The 13,420-nt window shown below is 37.6% G+C and overlaps 1 protein-coding gene across 12 annotated transcripts in view; it reads left to right on the top strand.

Moving 5' to 3' along the window:
- Nucleotides 1–13,420, top strand: part of BRSK2 (BR serine/threonine kinase 2) — a 467,655-nt gene that overhangs the window by 347,615 nt on the left and 106,620 nt on the right. For all 12 annotated transcript variants that reach the window (XM_060687737.2, XM_034416848.3, XM_087880323.1 and 9 more), the window contains exon 6: nt 11,587–11,620. In XM_060687737.2, the coding sequence (XP_060543720.1) occupies nt 11,587–11,620 (34 nt within the window). The remainder of the gene's footprint in view (nt 1–11,586; nt 11,621–13,420) is intronic.

Genomic DNA, 13,420 nt, shown 5'->3' with positions numbered 1-13,420 from the left:
CAAGAATAACTGTGGAGTAAAACTTACCTTTTTCTTAAAAATCTTCTGAGTAATCCACCGTATTTTAAACCAAAAAGCTTTAACTTTTTTACATGTCCACCATATATGATAATAAGTTGCATCTTCACAGTCACATCTCCAACACTTAGGTTGTTGATTCGGATACATATATGCTAACTTTTTAGGATCTAAATGCCATCTATAGTACATTTTATAAAAATTCTCTCTTAAGTTTTGTGCTTGTGTAAATTTTACATTTCTAACCCATATTTTTTCCCAAGTTTCCATCATTATTGGTTCCTGAAAATTTTGTGCCCATTTTATCATACAATCCTTAACCAGTTCCGTTTCTGAGTCTATTTCTATCAGTGCATTATATAACCTTTTTATATGCGATTGACTTTGTTCTCTAATTTGTTTTACCAAATTTTTGTCAGTTTTCATTATACCAGTTTTTTGATCTTCTTTCCATCTAGCTTGTAACTGTCCAAACTGAAACCAAGTCTGTACTATCTTTTCTTCTTTTAATACATTTAATGGTTTTAACTGCATTATGTTCCCTTCCATTTTAAGAAGCTCTTTATATGTAATCACATCTTGTTTTTGTTCCACACTTACACTTTCTATCGTGTGCCTGGGTATTGCCCATTTAGGTATTTTATAATTTATCTTATGTTGATATTTTTTCCAGACTCACAACAAGGCGTTCCTTAATATGTGAGTCTTAAAGACCTTATCCACCTTTTTATCATAGAATAAATACGCATGCCATCCATATAATAAATCATATCCCTCAATATTCAATATTCTTTCTTCCGTTAAGTTAAACCAGTTACTAATTATTGATAAAACAACTACATCATAATATAATCTCAGATTAGGCATTTTAAGACCTCCTCTTTCACGTACATCCTGCATTATCTTAAGCTTAACTCTCGGTTTTTTCCCTGCCCAAATAAACTTATTAATACCTTTCTGCCATTCGTTCAAGTTTGCACCTTTCTTAAGTATTGGTGTCATTTGAAACAGAAATAAAAACTTTGGTAAAACATTCATTTTCACTGCTGCAATTCTTCCCAACAATGACAACTGTAGTTTTCTCCAACTTTCCATCTCTCTTTGTACTTGTTGCCATAGCAATTCATAATTATTTTTATATAATTTCACATTTAAAGCTGTAATATATACCCCCAGATATTTGACTTTTTTTACTATTTCGAATCCTGTTAATCTTTCTAACACTTCTTTTTGTTTTGTGTTCATATTTTTTGTTATTATCTTTGTCTTTTGCTTATTTATCTTAAATCCAGACACTTGTCCATATTGCATTATTATATCCGTTAAATCTATAACCGATTGATCTGGTTGGCTTAGTGTAATAACCAAGTCATCTGCAAACGCTCTTAACCTATAATCTTGATGTCTTATTTTGATTCCCTTTATTTTATTTGATTCTCGTATTTTAATCAGTAATATTTCCAAAGTTAAAACAAACAATAATGGTGACAAGGGACATCCCTGTCTTGTTCCTTTTTCAATTTTGCAAGTTTCTGTTAAGCTACCATTGATTATTATGTGTGCTGTTTGTTTCTGGTATATTGCCCTAATTAGATTGTAAAAAATAATCCCCAAATTCCATCTTCTCTATTGTTTTCAATAAAAATTCCCAATTCAATTGATCAAATGCCTTCTCGGCATCCAAAAAGATCAGCGCTGCAGGGACGTGATTATTTCTTTCCAAATATTCCAATAAATTTACAATTTGTCTTACATTGTATTTCATTTGCCTTCCACTTATAAATCCTGATTGGTCATTATGAATCATTTGTTGCATAACCTGCATTAGTCTATTCGCTAATATTTTTGCAAAGATCTTATAATCAGTCTTTAAAAGAGATATTGGTCTATCATTTTTTAGTTGACTAAGATCCCGGTCTTCCTTTGGAATCAATGATATAAAAACCGTTTAGAGCTTGTCAGTTTTTCACACAAAAGGCATGGAAATGTTACATGAAAAACCAATAAATGAATGGAAAGTTATGTTATTAATAAAAAGATAAATTTATAATGATTGATGTGGCACCATTATCATCGCTATAGCACATTTTCAGAAAAGTTATAGAGCATAATCGCACATCCCCCTTGTAATTTTGAATTATTTTGATGCAATTTTGACCTGAGGCTGTATCTTGGAAACTGGAGCCAATTAATACTCAGGACTTAATTTTCTTTTATTAGTGACCCAATTCTGGTAAAACTGAGCTACTTTCATTTCCAAGGCTTTCTCCTTGTAGACCAGTGTCATTAGAACAGTGTTTTTCAACCTTGGCAGCTTCAAGATTAATGGCCTTCAACTCCCAGAATTCTCCAGCCTGCATGTTGTTTGAGGAATTCTTGGAATTGAAGTCCACAAACCTTAAAGTTGCCAAGATTGAGAAGCACTGAATTAGAGAGGTTTTTGTTTTGTTTTGTTTTTTGTTTTGTTTTGTTTGATGATGGTGATTGATAGGAGCTGATTTATAAGAGTATATCTGCTCCAGTCCTTTATCAGGAGCAAACATAATTAGTCAGAGCAATCCTAATAAGTCTCTGCAATAATTTTGGATGTATCCTGCTCAATTGCCAAAACAGACCAGCAACTGTTTCTGGTGAACAGAAACAGACAATGCCACCCTCTGTTAATCCCCCACTCACCATTAAAACTATTTTAGGGATTTACTCCACTTCAAAAGTACACTTTTCCATGTTATATTGTCTTGAGAGAAACTGTTCCACATAACATGCTTTAATTTGTTGCAGGCTAGCCCCAGGATTCATTAGCTACTTCACAGAGGCAGGAACATCCCTTCAACTGAGTGAATGCCTTACTCTAGTCTAGTCCATAATCTAATGATAACAACAACAATAGCTTTCCCACCTGATTAATCCTCTTGCTTCATAAACTAAAGAGTTTTAGTTTGAAACCCAGCAAAATATGTTGTTGTGGTTGTTGCCCTGGGTTTCCTACTTTTGTATGTACCTTTGTCCTACTTTTGTGTGTGTGTGAGGGGGAGACAGGAGAGAGGGGGGAGTGTTTTTGTAAGTCTGCCACCACATCATCACTCAAAATAGGAGGAGGTCAGTTTCCAAATCACTTACAGTTAGATAAATTACATCCTTCTGGTATTATTCCGTCTCTTTGTGTGTGTATTTCTGTGGATCAGAAGCAGTTACTAAATAGTAGGAAGTGTGTTGTAGAAAAACGAAGTAAACTAATTGATGAAAACTACCTAAATTACCTAACAAGAAAGAAGAAAAAGCAATTATTCTCAATTACTACAGTTTCAGTTCTCTAGATCACAGTTATTTCAGTCCATCAGATTTCTCTCATCTGATGTTCTCCAGATGCGACTCTCCCAAGGCACTCTTCTTGATGTGCTTCTTATGTCCTTATTCTTGAGAGAATTTTTTTTAAAAAAAATTGTTAAGGCTATCATATTTATTTACGAGGGATGTTGGCAGATTTGGTAAAGGTCACTGGAGGTGTTCCTTTGCATATCATTGATTCTTTGCTTTAAAAAAAAAACACCAGGCTAGGAGTTGAGATGTCAGTTATGTCAATAAACCAACAATCAGTCAGGTTCAAGGCAAAAAAATAGAGGGAAGCAAGGAGGGAAAAGCATAGGAATTAACTGCAATGGGTTGCTAGGAGGCAATGAACAATTTGAAGGGGCTCCAACCTTATCTAGCCATGCTGACAATTCTGTTTCAGAGCCTTCGGGCCGATACGCCTAAGAGCTGTGTCCAAATGTTCTGAATGCCTGGCAACTATTGCCAAGTTGTTATCTGGACTATACCAGAGAGGATAGAAAGGAGAATCCCCTTTTCTCCCTCTTTTCCTCCAACCATACATTCCATTACCTTGTAGTACATCTAAGGCTAAAAGGCAACATCTAAAATAACTATACTTGAACTTAAATGGAAGGGTGGCCTCATTGGAAGTCTGATGCCTACATAGTCATCAGCTCTAGCAAATTACAAGACCAGTATAAAGGCCAACCCAGTCTCTGATCCTTCACAACTGTCTTGACGTAGTAGTCTTTCACTGTGGTCATTTTATTCATTTTTATAGCTCTTCATTCAGCCCTATGCTACTTGAATGCCAACAACAGCACTTAGACTTCTATACAGCTTCACAGTGCTTTACTGTGCAATTTACAGAGTCAGCATATTGCTCCCAACAATCTGGATCCTCATTTTACCGACCTCAGAAGGGTGGAAGGCTGAGTCAACCTTGAGCTGGTCAGGATCAAACTGCTGGCAGTCAACAGAATTAGCCTGCCTTACTGCATTCTAACCATTGCGCCACCACGGCTCATTGCTTCAAAATTCTGCCCCATATATTATTCCATTCAACCCAAACTAATAACAACAGGACAATTTACACACACACACACACACACAAAGCCCACTGGCAAGATCCAAAATAATACTCCAATTAAACCACAACAAGGAGCACCCAAGGAGCTCTAAACAGAGGCACTATGTTGTAGATGTCCGCAGAGCAATTTTAGTTTCATTCTCAAAATAAACTCTTGAAAAAATATTTTGTTTTTAAAATGGAATGCCCAAAACAGTTCACTTGCTAATTGTTCTGCATAAACCTACATGGAACACTGTGGTTTCGGAGGTTGTTATAAACAAAACAAAAATAAAGTAATTTTAAAGTGCTTTCTTACAAAGTAGTTGTTAAAATGTAAAAGAAAAAGGAAGATTTTGGTTGCATAAAAAGTTACACTGCAGAAGTATAGCAGTAGTTTACATAAATTACACTATTAAGTGTTGGAAAAGAGAACTGAGCAATGAAGGTTTGAATTTATAGAGTAGTGTTTGCATGAGTAGGAAAATTAACATGTTTTAAAGAACTCCTATAGCAGATGGTAGCACTTAGCCAACCTTGATCTTGTAAAAGCTAAGCAGGGTCAGATTGATTAGGACTTGGATATGAGATCAGTAGGAAATCCCAAGGCTGGAGGCTAAACTGGAAAGTCAGAAAGACATCCTGGAAAAGGACAATGGGCAATCAACTTCTCTGCTGTTGTGAAGACAACTATATGGAGATGACCATATGTTCACCAGAAATTGAATCTGACTTGAGGCAACTTTTACCTTTTTCTGGTTCCAGAAGTAGTGAGTTCAATCTCACATATCTGACAGGCATAGCTTGCAGTCAGCAATTAATGTTGCAGAAGTGCTAAACAGATTCACTCCGCTTGATTTAATTCCTCTGCACAGTTGGCCTGTAAGTGCCTCAATTCTTGTAGGAAAGCAAATTTTTCCAGGTCAATTAAGCTTCATGCTTAGGAATGTTGGTTCAGCACCTAAGCTCCTTGCCGTCCTGAAGTAATCACACGGGGAGCATATTATAATGTGTAAACCAAATCTAAAATGCATTTTCCCTTATGACATAATAGTTTATTAGTTGTGACTGAGCCTTTTATCTCTTAAGACCAGCTAGTATCACTGTGATTTCTTAAATTCTTTCTGTGTACATGGGAACTGGGAAGGCAGACTTTGCATAGAAAATAGTCTAAACAGAAGGATGCTTAATCCATCCCCTCCCTACCAATTTTCCACAAAAATGTGCTGTACCAGTTGCTTCATTCGACAGTGTCTGGCATGTAATTCTATCCTTAGACTGATAGAATGAGACCATGTTTTCAAATCATTATACTTCATAATAGCATTTTGGAGTCCCTAGAGTTTGGGAATCAAATTAGGCTACTTCCCCTTCAAAGAAGTTTACTTAATTCTCATATCTCTTGCCATACCTGAGCTGAGCCCACTTGTAAAAATTGCTTCTTGGTCTTGCTGAGTGATCCCGTTTTTGAAGACATCCCACATAACATGCCTAGAGATATAGCAGAAAAGATGAGATGGCTTGAGGAATGAGGAAGGGACCACATTCCTTGGATGCATGCTTGTTAAATAATTAGTGATAACAACCATTATTAGTGCTTGTTGTTGGATTTTCCTCTGCTTAGTGACTGTCAGTATAGAAATGAGTTTTCAGTACCTGAAGGCAGGTTAAAAAACAATACATAGAAACTAATAGGGGAGAATCAACCTAGAACTAAGGAGAAATTTCCTGACAAAACAATTACTCAGTGGAACAACTTGCCTCCAGAAGTTGTGGGTGCTTGAAAACTGGAGGTTTTTAAGAAGAGATTGAACAATCATTTGTCTGAAATGAAATAGGGTTTCCTGCTTGAGCAGGGGATTGGACTAGAAGACCTCCAAGGTCCCTTCCAACTCTATTATTCTGAATGGACTAAAAATGTCATTTAGAACTAAGTAGCCAAATTAAAGCTGGAGTTCGATAGCTGCTCTGAATTGCCAAAGCTTATGCTGCTATCATAACGGTTGAGGTGTAGCTGTTGAGTAATTAAGATAGCTTATCTTTTTTTCTTCTCGGTCTTTTGTAAAATATTATCCACAGCATGCATTGTTTTAGTGCTTTGAACTAGTATGTTAAAATAGAAATTATTTTCTTTATTTTGCCTATTGATAGGGTTGATATTTTAAATGTCAGAAAATCAAATGATTGAGTTCACATCCTTAGTTCAACATTACTGGTTTCAGAGCCCAGCACGGAAAGTCTCTAGAGCAAAAATCTACTCACAATACAATTCTAGTTTAGTGGAGCTGAGGCCAAGTATATGATTTATTTTGGGTCGATATGATGAGTAGTAGCATACTATTGTTACATAGCACTATCGTTTTTGTTTGTACAAACATGTAAAAATCTTACATTTTACAAACAACGTAAGATCACAAAACAATTTTTTTACATAACTCATAATTAAACTTTGGAATTCATTACCATGAGATGTGGTGCTGGCTACCAGTATGACTAGCTTTAAAAAAGTGTTGGACTTCATGAAAATTACAGGGATCAATGGCTATTAGCTTTGATGGAATGTGACTATTTCTGTAGACCATCTGTTGGAAGAATAGTAGACTTCCTTGTGCAGTTGGTTGGCCACTATGAGAACAGACTACTGGAGTAGATAGGCTAGGGCAGTGTTGGTGAACCTTTTCAACACTGAATGCCAAAATGGGAGCGCACACATGTGCATGGGAGCACCAAAAACTGGAAGAGCAGCTCCCTGGTGCACACATGTGGGAGCGCCAGAAACCAGAAGAGCAGTTCCCTGGTGCGCATGCATGCATCAGGAAGCTAAGCTCCCTGGTGCGCATGCACATGGGTCACCTGGTCTTCCAGTTTCTGGCACACACGAGCACATGAAGACCATCTGGTATGCGCGCACCAGAAACCAGAAGCTCAGCTTCCTGGCGCATGTATGAGCACCAGGGAACTGCTCTTCTGGTTTCCAGTGCTCCCATGCATATGAAGACTGGCCAGCGCGCATATGCATGCCGGAACCCGGAAGAGCAATGGGTGACAGCTGGTGTGCACGTAAGCCATAGTTTCGCCATCACAGGGCTAGGGGTTCTAGCAGGGCACTGGTTATGTTTTTATGCATATATACCATTGTTTTGAACATGAGAGACATTGAAACCATGTGTAAGATCCAGTTCTTCCTACATACAAATGGATGCATGCATGCATGATCAAAAATATTCAACATCACAACATCTATACCCCCAATGCAAAAGACAGATTAGAACAGTCAGTTCTAGGATTACCCTACTTCCGTAAGTCTGAATAACTCATTGGAATTCTACAATACTCCCTCTTAGAATAGGTCATTTGGGGATCAAAACATTTTAACCTTGAAATATTTTGTGCACCCCTAAGTTATACGCCAATCATCTTGAGGAATTATAATTTGAACTTGAGCTTTAGGTATAGCTTTATTTAAAATCTTTTCCCCAATAGCATTTTCCCCAATAGCTAAATTTCTCAAAAAGCACATCTATATTTTTCTCTAATTAGAATATATTTAGATAGATGTGTGTGTGTTTATGCAATTTGTGCTTTGATTTTTTTTTTAATGGGTTGATTTGTTTTATGAATCTCCTGTGTCATGTCTAGTTTTAGCCTAGAGCACTGGTGTCAAATTCGAGCATGTCACGTGACATCATGTGATGTCTCATGATGTTTTTTGCCTTTGCAGAGCTGGGGTGGGCATGGCCTGCATGTGGTGCATCCGGCCCACAGGCCGCCAGTTGGACACCCCTGGCCTAGAGTATCATTGTCATTGGAAAAAGTCCAATAGTTTCTAGGATGCTTTTGTTGTTGTTCCTTGGTTGCATAATATTGTAGTTCATAGAACTGTTCCAGTTAGTTGCTAGACAGGGAGTTCAGCAGCAGACAGTAGATTGGATCTTGTTGACAAACTGCTTTGTACAATTTTTCATTATTATTTTGTAGAGGAACTTTCCTGAAAATAAAGAGCTTGGCAAATATAAAATGTAAATCCCCTAAATTTGGTGTGATTTAGTTCTAGATACGTATGTACGCTGCATCCTCATGTTTGTGCTCTTAATAATATATACAGTAAGGGTGCATTTGCTTCTCTATGAATAAATTGTTTAGCCTAAGGGATGGCAGAGTTTCTGAATGAACAGATAATAACCAATGAGGTGATATGAAATAAACCCAAGACCTGTAGCTGGATTTGGGATGTCTAGGCAGATATAATGGGATAAAAAGGATGGGAACAGATTACCAAAGCAACAAAAGTGAAGGGGTAGGAAGGACCTGAGAGAAAAACTGTTGCTGATAAGAATAGGGAAACTCTTTGAAACAAAACAAGAAAAGCTATTGGTAAAGTGAAGGATATGAATAAGCTGAATCAATTTTGCAAAGTCAGCAAGTTTACAATAGCAGCTAACCACTGTACCTCATATGTGTAACCTGATCAAGAAACTCTAATAACTCATTAGAGAAAAGAGGAAGAAGGTATTCCAGTAATTTTGCCCCTTAACATTACTATCCATGGTTTCTTCTGATAGATGAGCAGCTGTACAAGTTGTTAATTCTATATAACTGGTAACTACAGGAAATATATATATAACTATTGAGTAAGCAAGTCAGTGAAAAACATAACTTTTTCTATTGATCTTCTCTTTATTGAATCCAGAAAAAAATGATGGATTTATTCTTTGATCACAATATGCATATTTAAAGTATTATATGAAAAATAGTAAGTAAGGAATTACAGAAACACATTATATTCTCTTTGGAAATAAAATTGAGACTTTCCCTTCTTGGTCACCAATGATAACATGTTTAAGGATGCAAAATAAAACTATGTGAGAATGGAAGGGAAGGGAAGTAGAAAATTGGCTGAAAATCGGCTGAAAATCATTGGCCCGTGTTTTTCCAGGTCCAATGCCACAATCTAAAACTGGGCAAGTTAGGACCTGTTTAGCAGTAGGTTGTGATGATGTCAAAGGATGATTGGGTCTCGTTATAAAGAGAGCTTAAGAGAGTTGCTATGTTACATCTGTACTTACCTTTTAATGAAAATATGGTTACATTTCTGGACATTGTGTTCTTTACTAACTCTATTTGTTAGTCGTTGTTCGATAGAATGCTTGGACATTTTCTCAATAGCAATATGTGCAGACCAGGGGTGGGTTCCACTTACATTTACTACCGGTTCGCAGCGGGAGCACACACGCTTCTGCTCATGCGCAGATCACCCATGATGATGCCATGGCGGGTGGGCAGAGCCTCCCATTGGTTTTACTACTGGTTCTATAGAACTGGACTGAACCAGGAGCAACCCACCACTGGTGCAGACTGAGGAAAGAGAGCAGATCTTGGAAGTATAAATTATAGCGTAGGGCTGGCTTGATCCTCTGACTTTTATCAGAAAGACTTGGGCAGATTTTCAAGTTTTCCACACAGAACTATTTGTAATTCCTTTTGATTTCAGGAAATCTTGTGAAACAAAAAAAGATAATGTTTGTTCTATAGGGTCTTGACCTAAGGAATTTTCAATTGCTTTTCCTTCAAAAGTAAGAGCTCAGATAATTTTTTTTTAAAAAAATGAAGGTGTGATTTTTATATATATTTAATGAAATCCAAGGTCACAAATTTTTTTTAAAAGAGCTGACATTTGGCAGCACAAATCACAGACTCATGTTATACACAGTCTTCAACTTACAACTATTTAGTGACCATTCGAAGGTACAGCAGTCCTGAAAAAAATGACTTATAACAGGTGCTCACATTTACAACCATCACAGAACCCTCAGTCACATAATCAAAATTTGGGCAACTGGCAACTGGCCTGTATTTATGACCGTTGTAGCGTCCTAGGGTCATGTGATCCAGGGGTGGGTTCTAACTGGCTTTACTACCGGTTGTCTTTGTGCACACGCTTTGCGCGCAATCGCCTCTCCGTGCATGTGCTTCACATGTGATCGCCGTGCGCAAGTGCATTATGAATCTGCCCAGCTGAGGTGCAGCAATCCACTCTGCTGCACCTATCAGCTGGGCTGAAAACAACGAAATAAAAGGTAGTATTAACGCGGAGGCGGGCGGGAGGGTCCAGCTCCTGAAGGAATAGAATTGGTTCGATGACGTCATATCGTCACCACTACCAGCTCGGCCAAACAGAGCCGAACCGGGAGGAACCCACCACTGATGTGATCACCATTTGTGATTTTCCCAGTCAGCTTCCAACAAGCAAAATCAATGGAAGAAGCCAAATTTGCTTAATGGTTTCATGATTCACTTAACAATTGGAGTGATTCGCTTAACAGCCGTAGCATATAAAGATATAAAATTGGGCATGACTCCATAACTACTGCCTTGCTTAGCAATGAAAATTATGCTTCCAATTTTGGTCATAATTCGAGGACTACCTGTATGATGTCTCTAAAATTCCCAACAGTTCTTGGAGTGAACAAAACAATCCACCCTAAAAATTTACCTCTGGTTACAGAAAAGATTCCCTCCCAGTTTGCTGTATTTTGAACGGTGGTAGTTATTTGAATGATTGATGGCAATCCGTTCAACTGCTGCTAGTTAAATGTTAATGGATTTTGGCAATCATGTTTATCAGTCAAGCCTTGGCCATTATATTACTACAAATTAAATAAACATATAAAAATATGTAACAAGATAGATATATAAATTAAAACCGCCAGGAAAAAAAATGTTTTGGCAGTTTCCTAAATAAATACATGTTAGTACACTTCACTATTCTGACAACTGTTCCTTAATATTCATATCTAGGTATAATTTACAAATTGATCACTCATCAATTTATGACACGTAAGATGGCATGTCAGGTAAATATGCTTTTATCAGCTTATATTAAAGAGCATTCTTGACTCCCCTGCAAAGAAGCTGTCCTGCAGAAGGTGCTGGGATGTGATGGAAATAACATTCCTGCACAAGGTGGCAAATACGCCATGCAGCTCATGACCTTGCTGCCAATAGAGAACATCAGGATATCTGAACCAAAAATAGGGGCCCGAACCATGAGTTTAATTTTCCACTAATGACTGATGCCATCTCTGAAATTTTAGCGGTTGTGGTTTTTGCAGATAAAGCACGTACTCATACAAACAAAAATAGGATTATTTTAAAAATTATTTACTGGATCATGTTTTATTTTTCAGATCGCCGCATTACGCCTGCCCAGAAGTAATCCGGGTAAGTTAGAGTGGGGTTATGAAATCAATTATGGACTCGGGTTAATCTTTTCCTAAGGATCTCTGGTCCTTTTAACCATTTTAGATAAATTCCACTCAATCTAGAAACTTATAACTGAGAATGATTTGCTTCAAGGTTGATTTCCTACACAGTGCTTGCTGTCCTCGAGATTTCACAAGGCTAAATCTTAACTTGATGCATCAGAGTTGTGATTTAGAGCTACAAGAAGATTGCTATATGAGTCTTGCTCACTCCATTCTTGAAGGATTTATATGGGGTCCTGTCTGCTTGATAGGTATTCTATCCACTGGCCACTTTCCATTTCCATTTTTGAAACATTCTCTTGATGCTTGCCATACCAGTTACATTTCGCTTCCAACAGATTGAAAAAAGACACTCTATCAAAACCCTTCTAATCCTCCTCTCCTTTCCTCAACCCTCAGCTGCATGCTACAATGCTCAGTTCATTCTTTCACATGGGAGATATATGCCATACTTCTCTTCTCACCTAGATTTACATTCTTCTTTATGATTTATGTGTATCACACATATGAGGGATGCGCCTGCCCTGAGTGTGTGTGGTTTTTTGTTTTGTTTTTTTTGCAGGAAACTCACTCTCCAGCATGCATGCACTTGGGTGTGTTCCCACCTGTTTCCTCCATTTTTTTCTTGACTGCTGCAGCAGGGCCTGGGTTCTTCTCTTCATCGAATGCTTTAGTGAAAAGCACTTCTTACTCGTTTGTTTCATCTATAAGATTTAATCTACTGTACAGAGCTTTCTCAGAAGGAGATTTTACTGGCTGTGAGATGTTCTTGCTGCCCTCCCATTTGATTATACTATAGGGCAGGGGTGTCAAACTTGTGGCGTCATGTTGTTGTCACGTGACGTATCGCGACTTTCCCCCCTTCGCTAAAACAGGGGTGGAGGTGGCCAGTGGATGACGCATCTGGCCCGTGGGCCGCAAGTTTGACACCCTTGCTGTAGGGCATATGGCAAGGAATGTTCCCTTTGGGAAGCATACTTAGTGTGGCTGCAAATTGCCACAAATGTACAGACCTTCCCTTATTCTTTTTGTTTAATAGAGGGATATGTTGATAAAGATTATGGTTAATCCCAGATATTTTCCAAGCAAGCCAGAAGAGATTATTCCTATGAAAGAATAATTATGAAGGTCTTATGAAAGAAGATATTTGTCACAACTGTGCTCGCATTGATGTATATTGTTCTGGGTCCTAGGACAATAACTTTCAAGTCACATTCCACAACTTACATGTCATCTATGATTGCCTTCCACCCAAACAGTTTGCAACTTGAATTCCCTTCTCTTTACTTCAAAGCTATTGGCAGAAAAATTGAAGGATATTTCTTCTAAGTATTTTTATTTATTTATCAATCAAAGTAGAAATAAATCCTACAGCTCTTCACTTGCAGAAACTCTCTTTGTATTGAACACTAAGACAGAATGATACCTTCATATGCGAATCTGTCAAAACTGTTTTTTTCCCCCCTCAAATAAGCCTTCATCCAAGAATCTTCATCCATGAATGCACCTCTAAATTTGAAGGGTATTCCAGTTATTATCTTTTTTTGGTGGTGAACTTCCCAGTCCCGACTCAAGGCTTCTAGCTCTGCACCCCAACTATTTATGATATCACTTACCACTGATAGAATGGGGGAGGAGGGGTTGATTCAAAGATCTTTTATATGAAGTACCACATCAGTTATCTAAAATCCATGGTAGTACAAGAATTTGAATCTGCTTCAGAACCAGCCATCCAGATTATTCAGACAATACAGCC

The sequence above is a fragment of the Pantherophis guttatus genome, chromosome 1 (assembly GCF_059756535.1).
Source record: "Pantherophis guttatus breed Tessera chromosome 1, ASM5975653v1, whole genome shotgun sequence".
In the NCBI taxonomy this organism is placed as follows: Eukaryota; Metazoa; Chordata; class Lepidosauria; order Squamata; family Colubridae; genus Pantherophis; species Pantherophis guttatus.
The sequence above is the reverse complement of the archived record's forward strand: the minus strand, read 5'-3'. Positions and strand labels throughout refer to the sequence as shown.